Source organism: Arachis stenosperma, chromosome 6 (assembly GCF_014773155.1).
Source record: "Arachis stenosperma cultivar V10309 chromosome 6, arast.V10309.gnm1.PFL2, whole genome shotgun sequence".
Taxonomy (NCBI): domain Eukaryota; kingdom Viridiplantae; phylum Streptophyta; class Magnoliopsida; order Fabales; family Fabaceae; genus Arachis; species Arachis stenosperma.
The window spans coordinates 131,551,585-131,566,278 of NC_080382.1; the positions used below are offsets into that span (position 1 = coordinate 131,551,585).

At 32.3% G+C, this 14,694-nt stretch overlaps 2 protein-coding genes across 2 annotated transcripts; one reads left to right on the forward strand and one right to left on the reverse strand.

Annotated features, from left to right (window-relative positions):
- Positions 1 to 581: 581 nt before the first annotated feature.
- Positions 582 to 4,840, forward strand: LOC130934641 (glycerol-3-phosphate dehydrogenase [NAD(+)]-like). The gene is made up of 12 exons (XM_057864191.1): positions 582 to 678; positions 1,120 to 1,196; positions 1,290 to 1,362; positions 2,677 to 2,894; positions 2,978 to 3,085; positions 3,690 to 3,753; positions 3,830 to 3,867; positions 3,945 to 4,065; positions 4,188 to 4,242; positions 4,346 to 4,394; positions 4,525 to 4,664; positions 4,804 to 4,840. The coding sequence occupies exons 1-12, from the start codon at positions 582 to 584 to the stop codon at positions 4,838 to 4,840; spliced, it is 1,077 nt and encodes a 358-aa protein (XP_057720174.1).
- A 406-nt stretch (positions 4,841 to 5,246) lies between these two features.
- Positions 5,247 to 9,151, reverse strand: LOC130933107 (uncharacterized). Its single transcript, XM_057862616.1, has 5 exons — positions 8,630 to 9,151; positions 7,490 to 7,526; positions 7,130 to 7,366; positions 6,999 to 7,046; positions 5,247 to 5,957 (listed from the first exon to the last, which is right to left on the reverse strand). Exons 1-5 carry the CDS (start codon positions 8,929 to 8,931, stop codon positions 5,475 to 5,477), a joined length of 1,107 nt encoding a protein of 368 aa, XP_057718599.1. The 5' UTR covers positions 8,932 to 9,151; the 3' UTR covers positions 5,247 to 5,474.
- Positions 9,152 to 14,694: the final 5,543 nt, after the last annotated feature.

Genomic DNA, 14,694 nt, shown 5'->3' on the forward strand with positions numbered 1-14,694 from the left:
AATAAAGTTATATGGGTAAGTATAAATTGATTGAGTAGTTATAATTTTTTAAAAACTAAACTAAATAAAATTTGACTAGTTTTGTTATCCAAAATTAACGTATATAAAGTTTTTAATAAAAAATATCCTGAATTGCTGCATTTAAATATAGAATTAATGAATGTGTAAAAATACAAAGGATCTTTCTTAAAAGCAATTTACTAAATGTTTTTTAAATTTTTAATACAAGAAAAATTGGACTATTTTTTGCCACTCTATTAACAACAAGCTATCAATGGAATAAAAGCACAATATTATTATTTTTATTATGAAGGTAATAATTAAATTATAAGCAGGTAATAATTATAAACGACGTAGTACTAATCTTGTCCAAGGTGTACCGTAGGAAAGTTTTATGGAATCCCCGCATTTAACTGCATGAACTTAGTTTCTTTGGAAACGTGTATGGCCTCTTAATCACTTCACTTATATTCACTATTTTCTTCTTCTTCCCTCTGCTTAAATTCTTCCCTTTCATTATCTCTCATTTTTTTATCCTTTTTGTTTAGTTCTCTTCTTCTCTCATAACCCAAATAGATCCAATGAAGAACAAAGTGACAGTTGTTGGAAGTGGCAATTGGGGCAGTGTTGCGGCAAAGCTCATTGCTTCTAACACCGTTCGACTCAGCTCCTTCGATGGTACACATTTCTTCTTCTACTTTATATTCCTGCATGCATGTATACATAGCAATAGTACCATGCATACATTCTCATGTTTGTTATCTTTCAAACACAAACCAATTTTAATGGTTAATAATGTTGTGTTAGGATAGCTAGCTAAAATTAATTCTTTTAGGAGTGTATATATATATTTGACATTATTAATTAAATGTCAATATTTTTTTATGGTAAATTATTGTACCATAGAACCTTTTCTTGGATACTTCTTATATATATAAAGAATTTAAGTATTTTCTGTGCAATCATTGACTATTATATTTATTCAACAATCATTTAACTATCAAAATGTAAACTTCTTTACCATTAATAACGTGACCAATTTTCATATAATTAGAGAAAACAAGTCTCACTGTTTGTTCATAACTTCATGTAACACACTTCATCCATTGAAATGTTTAGATGAGGTAAGAATGTGGGTGTTCGAAGAGAAATTGCCAAGTGGGGAGAAGCTTACCGATGTAATCAATAGAACCAATGTGAGTACTAAGCACACATCCATTCTCCAATGAGCATATAATAATAATAATAATAATATTTTCTCGTTGAATGACTAAGTATTGTTTTTCCAGGAAAATGTCAAATATCTCCCTGGAATCAAGCTTGGAAAAAATGTAGTTGCAGACCCTGACGTTGAAAGTGCAGGTTTAATATTTTTTCCATTATTTTTTTTCCTCCCTAAATTTCAGTGTCCTATACATACATTGTGACTCTTTTTGGCATGCATACACATCTTTGTAACTTAGATACATAAAAGCAAAGATATACTATAATCCTATTTTAACTTATTGTTTCTGAAAGCTAGAGGTTAGATTTGAAAATAAAAGATACAATAAAGTACACTTAGTCCCTTTGATGAGGTATATTGAATAATGACTATCTAACTCATTAATTTTACAAAAATACTACTTGTATATTAAAATTAGTCATTAAAATCAGCCACCAATATATTTATGTATAAATAATACATGTTTGATTAAATTTTTTTAATATGTATTTATATTTCAACATACATTTTATACTGATAACTGACTTCGATAACTGATTTTGGTATGCATATAACATTACTCTTAGTTTTATTTAAAAACCTAAACTCTACCAGTCTACCGGTCGGGTTACTTGTGTATGTATTCCATAGTGTGATAAAATATTATGAAACGACTAATAATTTTATTCTCTCTCCTTTTTTTTTCCCTTTTTTTTTTACAAATCATAGTATAAAATAGAATATATTGATAAACTTTCCACCTTATATTACAATATTTTGAATTTCAGTTGATATATAATGTAAAACTAAAATACTAGTTGCTTGTACCCAAACGAATTAATGATAAGTATTTTGAATTACTATCGAATAATATCAAAATGTACAAGTAAATACGAATTCTTTGTTAGTAATACATGAAAATGATAAAATAAGTTTGCATTTAAAAATAATATATATTTTATTTTTAATTTAAGATGAATTAAGTCATAAAAGATGCCAATTTAGGTATAGATATGCCAAAGGAGTAGGTCTGAATCGGTTCTTCTTGAGCAACAAGCTAGAATTGAAAAAAACATGTTGATATGCTATTTTGGTGAACCATAAAAATACTAGTTCAACATAACTCGTCTGAGCTGATGAGTTAAATAGATTGCTTATTTGAATCATTTTTAGTTTGTTTTGAAATAACACAATAAAAAAATAATTTTTTTAAACTAATATACAAATAAAAAAAATTATATATTTATATATTTTTATATTAAACTAACTAAAATTTAAAAATCTAATTAATATTACAAATTTACAATAATAAGAGAGTCTATATATATATATATATAGAAACAAATTTAGAATTTTGCAAACATAAACTAAAAAAAAAATGGGGAATGGAAAATCTACCGATTTATATTAACATGGGTTGTTTTTGTAAATCAAGTTTTGTTCCATTAATTATTGTTTTGCGAAATTTGCAGTAAAGGGTGCGAATATGTTGGTATTCGTAAGTCCACATCAATTCATGGAAGGAATATGCAAAAAACTTGTTGGGAAAATAGGGAAAGACACAGAAGGTATTTCCCTTGTGAAAGGAATGGAGGTGAAGAAGGAAGGGCCATGCATGATTTCCACCCTCATTTCCAAAACATTAGGAATCAATTGTTCTGTTTTGATGGGGGCTAACATAGCAAACGAGGTAGTCTAATTAACCATGCTTAATTAAGCTTATATATTATTATATATGGTATAATTTTCTAATAATGTGTGATGTTTTACTAGATAGCCTTGGAGAAATTTAGTGAAGCAACGGTTGGATACAGCAAAAATAAAGAAGCTGCTGAGAAATGGGTTCAGTTGTTTGGAACTCCCTATTTCATTGTGTCAGCCGTGAGTTCTTTTCTTCCATTTGTAGAATTCAACTAAAAAAATTACTAACATTCAAAAATTGAAAAAAAAAAAACAATGTTTGGTACATCTTTAATATAAAGTTGATATAGGAATACTTACTTAGTTTAGCACATCTTTGCTTGATAAGCAACAACTTAAAATAAATAAATAAATAAATAACTGATATAGAATTATAGATACCTAAAAAAAAATCAATCATCTGGAAATAATAAATATATTAAAATTGTATGAAATAACACATATATTTGAACACAAATAACTTATTACAAACATATTCTAAACAATTTAAACATGAAGACCGAGAAAATTGTAAGTTATTCATTAAAAGATTTTATTACAAGTGTTTTTCAAAAGAGTAATGAAAATTGAATTTTTAAAAGGTGTCAAACAAACAACATATTCAATAATTAATCACCAAGCTTCCATTCATTGAATTTTAATAAAGAAATAAGTGCACAAAATGAAGAGAGATCTTTGGTTAATTGATGATGTAGTTTGAAATCTTGAAAAATTGTTTATACATCATTTTTCTCAACCTAAAATATTTTATGTTTTGTTGGCTTGTTACATTATAATTTATTAGGTCCAAGATGTGGAAGGTGTCGAAATGTGTGGAACTCTGAAAAACATTGTGGCCATAGCCGCAGGTTTGTTGCACAATATTCACAATTTAATTTGTGGTTTCCTCCTTCACATTTTATAAAATAACACAAATTTTGGTAGGTTTTGTTGATGGCATGGAGATGGGAAACAACACTAAAGTAAGACAACATTTTTTATTTCATATTATTTTTCTTTGTTCATTTTGTTTCTTAATTTGGGTTCTCCATATGTGTAGGCTGCAATCATGCGAATTGGTCTGAAAGAGATGATAAAGTTTTCAAAGATGTTGTTTCCATCGGTTAAGGATAGCACATTTTTTGAAAGTTGTGGTGTAGCTGACCTTATAACCACATGCTGTAAGAAAATGGATTTAATTATTATTTGTTTCGTTTCAAATCATTATTTCATACTTTAAAAATTCATATAATATTGATAGTTCAATTTTAAAGGAGGATTTTGTTTTTCTTTATTATGGCAGTGGGTGGAAGAAACAGGAAAGTTGCTGATGCTTATGCAAAAAATCAAGGGAAGCGGTTTGTTTTTCACCTCTGAACCTGAGTATCTTTACGAGTAAATTAAGAAAAATAATAAAAATTTAGTTCTATCTGACATATTTGTTTAATTTCTACTTTGTAGGTCTTTTGATCAGCTTGAGGCAGAGTTGCTTAATGGCCAGAAATTGCAGGTACAATCCTTGGTCCCAATTAGTTAATGTAAGGCAAAAACAAAGAAAAATATTGGTCAGCTAATATTTTTCTAATTATATATGCATGATTTTTTAAAACCGGTAATGTTAATATATTTGTGATAATTAGGGTGTATTAACTGCAAAAGAGGTTTATGAGGTTCTAAGTGATCGAGGATGGGTAGAGCAGTTTCCACTCTTCTCAACAGTTCATGCAATCAGCATCGGTCGCCTTCCACCTTCTGCCATAGTCGAACTTGGCGATTCCAGGTACTCTTAACGACCATGTTAGATGTACATTAAAATCAGCGGCTAGGATAAAATACATGTTAAAATACAAAATACATGTTGTAAATGAGTTAAACAACACGTGTATTTATATATAACTAGTTCATCTTGGTGATTGTAGGTCGGCAAATAAACAGGTTGGTAACAGTACTCTTTGAAGGAAAAGAAGGAAAGCCAAACTACTCTTACCTGACGTTATGACCATTAGTTAAATTTTTTGCAGTGCAAGTAATTAATGCAATAGATTTACATACAATAAACAGATTTAAAAGCCCATCAAAATGATATTATCCAAATTTCAAACTTGGAGTCCACTGAAGATGATGAAGCCGATGATGTGATGAAGATGTCATCAACGGGAGCGATTAGAGTTCCAAAACCTTCATCTATTTATACAGCTTATTTATATTTTAGGTTCATATTTTGTATGATTTTCCTTTTTTTCCATGTTTTCTTTTTGTCATCATCTTTGTGTATATATAAGCCTATATGCAATGAATGAAAGGATCAAGTTATTTCAAAATCTTAATTAGACAAAAATGAAGCTTTATTTCAAATATGGACAAGAAATGCGAAACAAAAGGGGGTATTACCATCTGAACAAAAAGTGATTCCCACTGTAAAACCAGAAACTTTCTTGAGTAGCAATATTTACCAATCTCTGTCAATAAGTCCGTACACAACAAGAATAACAATTTTGCTTCTTTTTTTTCAAAGGAAAAAAAAAAAAAAGAACCCCATGAAACCAATCCGTGCATCAATATAATTTGATTATAACAATGAATTATCCTTCTATCCCGTCCTTATTCTGTCTAGCCGATCAACACTTTTTCTTGCCTTTTCCAATGGATGCTCGATGCTTTTTCGAGACTTCTCATGGCAATCTACACTCCTCCGGGACCTATCCTTCCGATCGAAAGACATTCTCAATTTCTCCAACATGTCAGCATTACTGGACAAATTTTTCAGTTTCTCAGGCCTGTCTGTGCTCTTCCTTGGCTTTTCTCTGCAATCAGTGCTCTTTCTAGTTACTTCGAAAATATCTGTACTCTTTCGAGGCTGCTCGAACTTATCTGTTGTGCCTCGGAAAGAGAATCGTTGGGATGTGGACTTCTCCACTGTTGTTATGAACTTCTTCAGATGTTTAATATACTCAGGAAATAGCTCCAAATCGCAGTGGTTACCTCCATTGAGCCACAGTGGTTCATACTTCTCTTTACACAGTTCCCAGAGTTGCTTACCATGGGAGCAATCAACAACTTCGTCTGCAGTACCCTGCACACAATGAAAAACAAAACCATGGGTAGCTGCAATCAGAAGATATTAATCAAATTCATCATTAAATAAATATTTGTAAGGAACAAACATTGAAATGGACAAGTTTTTTACATCCTCAAGTGTCTGATTAAGGAAAAGGAAAGGGAAACTGTTGATTTCCTTGAATGTGTCAATGAGTTATCTGTTATTCAACGTTCAAATGCTACCTAAGTGTAGGACAACACATTTCAAAATCTAATACTGGAATAGTGGAATTTATGTATTGATCTCAGCTTATCCATTTTTGGTAAACAATGCAGTAGCAAGTGTTGCAAAAAAAAACTGAAAGATGAGATTTACTAGTTAATAGAGAAGACTAAGGTCTTTCATTTATAGTAGAAACACTGAAATCTGTACAATGTTGCATATGTTTCAATCATGAGAGATAATGTAAACGGAGATTCTCTAAATGAATATCTCATCGCCTGTTGCAGCATAGACACAATCACACTAAAGTATGCATGGAGCCCCTTTCCACAGACAAGAAATATACATACATAGTATGCGAGATTTCAAGAAGCTGAGGTTTAGAGTGTTAGATGGACACAGCTTTTTGCCTGTGAGTCGAGATGCTGATTCTGTATCAACAACTAGAACCTGTGAGTCTGTGACCCTGTGATCAGTAGATCATTAGGTAGCCACATTTCTTCGAAAAGGCTATGCCTACAATTATACTTTTCCCCAGTATTATACACTTCTCCCTTCTTTTCCTTGTGTTTTTCCATTACGCTTCATCTAGTTTCCCTTCTATAGAACATTCTTTTCTTTATCATTTATTGTTCTAGACTTAAAATATAGAAACCATTTAATTTCTAGATTGAATATCTGGCACTAACAGAAATCTGTGCATAAGGAAACATATGTACCAAAAGCATATTAGACAGTAAGCTAAGAAAACAAAAATGTCGAAAGACTGAAAATAGTCACGAAGCTAAGCGCATAAAACTAAATAACAGATGCAGTTATATAGCACAAAGAATTTGTATGAAGCATACTTACATGGATTATGAGAACAGGACAATTAACTAGTGGAATTTTGTCGATATTCTGCAGAACACAACTCAAAGAGCGTCAAATTAGATCAAGGAGTATGAATGAGGAAATAATTAGAAATAGAAAATATATACTACCTTATATATGTCGAACCAGTATGTGTGCTTAACCGGATACATGACCCTTAAGCCAGAAAGTATGGGACTATGCAGAACAACAGCTCTTAATTGAGGCAACCTAGCTGCAAGATCCAAACTAGGGCCACTGCCAACAGATTGTCCATAAAGGATTATATCTTCCTGCTTGGTGCCATAGCTTTCTTGTAGACACTTGTATGCAGCCTCGATATCGGAATATGTATTCTGCTCACTTGGCTGCAGTTCAGGAAAAATAATGCTCCTAAGTAGATGAGTTTAGTTCTATCATCATGTCACGCCCACAGTTACGCAGAACACAAATTAGACAAGCATTTCGTATTCTTGAAAAATAATACCAACCTTCCCAGACGACTGTCCATATCCAGAATAGTCGTACCTACATAAAATTATAGATAATAATTATAAGAATCACCACCATCTTAAAACTTTTTTCTTTCAAATTGAGCTCCAATTCTAAGCAATGCATTAGAGACAAAGTAGTCCATATTTCTGTGATTTTAATCCAAAGTGGATATTTAACAAGTCAGATAGATTTCAGCCAGCAAGAATAAGTTATTGCTGATTTTGCTCCAAGTTCATGAGCTGCAAACACAATTGTAGAGGCACAGCTTAACAGCGCTGCAGTACTAAAGGTTACTGCAATTCTGAACACACCAACCACACTGAAGCTAGATTCCCATATATTCAAAGATAACATGCACTTGAAAGATTATGCAAAAAAGGTTCACAAATTAGTATCATTACACCTACAAACCCTGGTAACATGAAAATCAAACAACACAATTCATTCAGGAATATCCCCAACTGATCACAACTTTCACGTCTCCCAATTTAGTCCTTCAGTTTATAAATGAAACTCAAATATGCATCACTCGTACCAGAACACTACACAAGGACTTTTTAGCTGAAAAACAGACAACAATCATCCCCAAGGAGTCCGAATTACCATTCATTGATTCCACTCAACAGACGTAGAACCCACAAAAACCTCCAAAAAACACCACTCTGATCATTCTCCCAAGCTCTATTTACTAAATAGGGAAAGTATTAAGGAATTCATACATTCACGAGATATTAAATGCAACTACATTTTTAGTATTTACAGACTTGGTTCATGATATCTGTCATTCTGGTCATTTGCACGCCCAGACTTATGAATTTATTGTAGAATTGTTTGTTAGAATACTTAAATAACAAACCTATAGTATCAATGTTTCATTGTAAAATGTGCTTATGAATATGTGAAAGCTAAAAGTAAAAATTACTCCATGAATATTACTGAACCAAGAAAATTCTTCAAAATAACAGATATGATCATCAATTTCTTCCTCTTTCAAAGCCAACTTGACAGAAACTCAACCACCAGAAAACATGAGAGCAAAGCACCAAAAAGCAGTGAATTAAACACAAAGAAAGAGAGAGAGAGAGAGAGAGAGAGAGAGAGAGAGAGAGAGAGAGAGAGAGAGAGAGAGAGAGGACCCCATGAGGTTGACACGGAGGTGGATGCTGAGCTCGATGAAGAGCTCGTACATCTGGCCGAGATCGGCGGCGTTTCCATGGGAGTACAGGACTGTGGACGTGGCCATTGGATGCCGAATGTAAACCGCCACTATCTCCGTTCCCCGGCGCGTCGGCAGCTTCAGCACCTCGACGTTCTCACGGTGTGGGAACGGCGTGAGCAGCAGCAGCCCCGTCATCTCGTCCCGTACCAGCTTGTACGACGGCGGACTTGGCGGGAAGAACGCGAACTTCGCCGCCATTGATGACGTCACTCCCCCCATAACAAAAACAATGACACCCTCCTCTCTCTGGGTTTTTCTAATTAGGAGTGAATTGGTTCAGAGCTTCAGATCTTTCTTCTTCTACTACTACTTTTTCTTTTTCTTTTCTTCTTTCTTTTTAATTATTTATTTATTTATTTTTCTTTTGGGAAGGAAAGGTGGTGGTGATAGTGAAAGTGAGCTCTTTGTGTTGCCTGCGTGTTTTTCTTTTCTGCAACCCCTTCTTTTAGCTTCTAAGCTGGTTTCATTGATCATTCATTTTTTTATTTCTTATTTTTTTGGTACATTCATGATTAATTTGCATGATTGGGACATCCCCCCTTTCGAAATGTGCTATCAATAATAATAACTACTCTTACGGGGCTACGTCCAGTTATTATTGTTATCAAACGGAATTATAACTTGATTACGTGTGTGTATTAGACAAAGGAAATGCTACGGGTTAATGCTTTGTTTGGTAAGCTTTTAAAAAATTTTTTGTTATTTTTTTAAATTTTATAAAAAAATAAAAATAATTTTATGTTTAGATATTTTATATAACAAATTTTTTATTTATTAATTATGTTTGTATATAATAATATAAAAATATTTTTTATTTATTTATTATGTGAAATAAAATTTAAGAAATTTTTTTAAAAAAAATGTAAATGATAATTTTTTAAAAAATATATTTTTTATTTTGTTAGTGATTTTATTTTTATTACTAAAAATTTACTAAACACGTTAAAAAATAAAAAAAATTTATCAAAATCTTTTTTTATCAATTTAATGACACCTAAATAAGTACTAATTATAAAACTTTTTAATAAATTTTTAGAGTAGTAACTCAAATAAACCTCAAACGATTTTTCGGCAAGATAGTTTAATTTCTGTAAAAATTTAATTATTAAACAATGAGATTTATTTTGATTAGATAATACAATTTTTATGTTAGTTTTATTCGTTAAAAGATAATGGAGTTTGTTCATGTTGAAATAAATATGATGGGAGAAAATTAATTTGACTTAATTGAATAATTAAGTAAGTACCAAAGGTTAAATCCTATTTTATATGTATAACAATCAATTGGTTGACTAAAACCCCAATTTGGTCCTTAAGATTCACGCGATTACTCATTTTGGTCCTCGAAATTTAAAATTACCTATACTTGTCTTCCAGATTTAGATCCGAGCACCAATGTCGTCCCTCAACCCTTTCCGGTGATGACTCAGAAAACGGAGTGCCTTGGTGGCACCCTCCCTGCCACGCTGGACCCTGCAACGGCTAGCTAACATGGCGAAGGTTGTATTTGTACCCAATTTAGTCCCTAAAACCTAATTTTCTCTCATTTATTTGAGTTAGGTTCTTCTTCAACTTCCGTCTTCCTTCCTCTTGTCTTCTTATTCTTCTTTATCTTCTTCTTCTTCTTGTTGCTCTTCTTCTTATTAAATATTTGTCATTTGTCGTTATTAATTGCAGCACCATGATGGGTGGTGGAAGCATTGCAGCTGGAAACTCAATTCGCTCTCCTTAAAGCAGTAACTGGGCCACGTCACAAAGCCGAAACAGAAGTGCGAGAGTGTCGGAATGGTGTGGGTATGGTTATCGTCCAGTTCTACGATGGTCTGGAACATAATCAAATCCAAACAAACTATTTTTTAGATGTCCCAATTATAATGTAAGTTAAATATATGATATTTTGTTTATTTGTTTTTGCCTGCTTTATTTCATCATCTTTTGTTAGTTTATTTCAAACAAGAGAAAAGACTTGGTGTGGTATGTTTGTTTGGACTGACATTGAACAAGAGAAAAGTGCTGGAATAACAGATTCTGATAGAGTCAATGGTGGAATGAAGATGAACCTAGCATGGAGCGTTAGGAGGTTGGAAGATGCTGTAAGAAGTCAAAAATTTATGACCCATTTGTTGATGGTAGCTGTGTTTATGATGGTAGTGTTTTTGTTAGTGATGTGTTACAAATTTTGAAGAAAAATGATGGAAGATTCATGTGTAATGTAATGTAATGGAATATGTATTGTGCAAAAATATTTGAATGGAATGAATAATTTAATTAGTGGTATTTCTGTGACTTACACATGATTTAACAAAACTAAAAACAACAAGAAGAAGAATATATAACAAATAACGACAAGAAGAAGAAGATAAAGAAGAATAAGAAGACAAGAGGAAGGAAGACGGAAGTTGAAGAAGAACCTAACTCAAATAAATGAGAGAAAATTAGGTTTTAAGGACTAAATTGGGTACAAATACAACCCTCGCCACGTCAGCTAGCCGTTGCAAGGTCCAGCGTGACAGGGAGGGTGCCACCAAGGCACTCCGTTTGCTGAGTCATCACCGGAAAGGGTTGAGGGACCACATTGGTGCCCATATCTAAATCTGGAGGACAAGTATAGGTAATTTTAAATCTCGAGGACCAAAATGAGTAATCGCGTGAATCTCATGGACTAAAATGGGGTTTTAGTCCAATTGGTTAGATAATTTTTTAATAGAATTTAGATTCATAATAGAATAGCTTTTGATTTATTAGATTAAAAGATATATATATATATATATATATATATATGATGGGAGAGCTCAAGTTTATTTTAAGACTTCATATCATATCATACTCTGAAAAAGAACATCTACATTCATCAATAAAAGTACTTTAAAGAGCTTCTAAAGATGAAAAATGTCAAGCTTACGACAATTCTCATGCACCTTTCTCAAGTCCTTGATGCTGAGAAGGATGGAGAAGGTGCAACATTATATTATATTTATATTTACATTAATTAATTATTAATTATGTATATTATATAAATCAACAATATTTTTTAACTTGATATGTCAACAAAGGCACATTTGCGCTTAGCGTAAAGACAATATTTTCTTCATCGCCTTTAACGAAGAAGACTCTTATTGGTTAAACGTCTTCATTCAGAAAGACAGAGAACGTAAAAGCATTTCTCCAACGGGCGCATCCCGCTTTAGCCAGTGTGACATGGCAAAACGGTGATACTTAAATAAATAGTTTGAAAAATAATGACATTTTGGTAACAAATTCTAGTTGGTACCCTGGTTAAAAAAAATGATATACCAAAACTAATATTAATGCAACGTAACACACAGACAATCAAAGAATCATATCGTCATTTTTTAAATAGACTAAAACTCAAATCCTTCGATATCTTCATTTTTTATGTCACCAATTTTTCAATTTAACTCATTCGTCATGTTAAGACTATATTAACCCTTGAAAATACATCATTGAAATGAACTATTTGTGAAACCATCCTATCCTAGATTACAAAAAGGATTCTGAAAAAAAATATGTACATATCTTTTCCAACGATGGAATTACAAATCCAAGTGTCTATTTGGTCAAAGGTTGGTAAGATCATAATCATAATTGGACAAAGGAATGCAACAAAACCAGTTTAGATTTTGTGATCCTTAGGCAGCGCCCTCATTTCGAGCTCATCAAACACGTCAGCTTCATCAACATGCAAAAGCAAAACCCAGAAAGAAAAAACACAAGAAGATGATACCAATGCTCATCATTGTTCCCTAAAAACACAACTCGGCTTCACTATTGATGATCTTAGAGAGAACATAACTCTTCCAGAATCAGTTACTCCAATCCAATGATTGAAAAGAATATTTTACCACTTTAACCAATCATGTATCGGCATATCATATGGTATGTGGGATTTCCAGCCAGGGCCATTTGATAAAAATTTCCCAAAAGTAAAGATATGATCCATAATCATGTCAATCACTCTGTGGACCCTGATTGCCGGAACTAAGCCAGGAATCAAGCTAAGACGACAAATGCTAAGTCGCTAACCATCATATTGTGGTAAGAAATAACCACCGATATAACATATTAAAATCTTTAATTAGACACCAAAAAAATATTAATATATTAAAATCAGAGAATAATAAGGATAGAGCTTAAGGGCAATGTTTGGTTTATTCTTTGGATTGTATGAATAGAGCACTGAAAGAGAAAGGTGGGGGCTTGGAAGCACTCAGCTTAGCTATATCTTCTAGCTGTCTTTGTTTAAGAAAATGCTTTCCATGACTTCTACAGCTTATATCTAAGCTGAAGCTATATTTTTAATGCTAAGGGTATGTTCAGTTGAGGGTAAACATAAAATGAGGTAAATTTTCTACCTTGTTTTTTCTCCCCAATCAAGCATACAGTAAATGCAATAAATCACAGCAGAAAGAGCCCACCCATTTACGTAATTACAATAACATTGGGTGATGCACCATTAAATTGATGGTTAGAAGCAATTGAAAAGAACAGGTGGCAGTGTTAACGTGGGTAATGCCTCCCATCATGTCTAATCTTCCCTCTTTAAAAGAAAAAAAAAGATACATAAAAGGCAAAAGCAAAGATTCAATGCACTAACATAAGGGGAAAACATTTAAGCAGATGATACAAATCCCTGGACCAAAATATTCAAAATGGAGGTGCCCCCCCCCCCCCCCCCCCCCCCCCCCAAATAATTCAGGGAAGCGGTAAGTAGCAAGGTGTTGATAAGCTCCAAACAAAATTTTATTTGAATTGGCCAATCAAAATGGGAGTTATAGAACTAGGGTGGCCCAGCTGCGAAAATGGTGTTACCTGCACATAATAATTCCACAATGAATAGGGTCAAATTAAGGTGAAGCATATGGACTACATCATATCCTCAACATAATCACATTCATGATAAGAAATCTTTCACATGTAGTAAGAATGATATATATTTTACACTATACAGGAAAAGACTAGCTCAACAAATTGGAACAATGAAACACTTGAGAATATAGGACAAAAGAAAAAATGGCTGAACCATAAAATCAATGCTTGAAGCAATGCTCCTCATATAGATACGGCCAATGGCAGAGATGCCAGCATTATAGGGCCATGTTTATTCTGAATTTAAGGATCCGAATATTTTATAAAATAAGTAATCATCCAACAATCTTCCCGTCAAATGGGAAAGAAACAGAAAAAAACAGACGCCTGTTTTTCAAATAGTATGATATACAAGAGATACTTGAAAATGTGAGATATATAAATAAAGCAAAGAGAAACTATTGATTAATTGGAATAGACTCAATTAATACCCAGTTAAATAAAAAGCATTAACCAATCTATTTTAAAGCAAGAGACTTGATTATACTAGTACTACTATTGAGGTTTGCTTCTGCAAGAATACCCAACAAGAATCAGCTTTTATAGCCGTTTTTCTTCACTTCACTTTAGTATTAAAATTATTCACCGTAGCAGTTTATCAATGAAGACCCATTTTTCCACCTTCCTTTTTGTATCTCCATCTTAATGTATATTTGGCCGCGAGTTGGCAGAGACACCAAAACAGATTATACTAACTTAAAACCAACAGAATTTATATATCTATTTCAAAGTTTCTTTAATTCATAAACATATGCAATTGCAACGTCCAAGGTTGTTGGTCTACTCTAGGGTATAAGACAACTGTAAATTTTGTAGGAGAGAAAGCAGAAAAATTATTGAGCTACAAAACAGCTTGAATTTTGTATACGAAAAATAATTTCTAATTTTTTTCTTGTATATATATGATATTTACCTCACTGACTATTTAATCATAAGAAGAAAAGAAAAATCACAAATATCAACCTGTACTCTATACAACCATATCCTAGGAGGGAAAATAGCAATATTTTATTTTTGTGATTACAAAAATGATAAACAATCATAAAACATCAATCTTTCCCAGCTAGATTATTAAAAAAAAATGGTAAAATATAT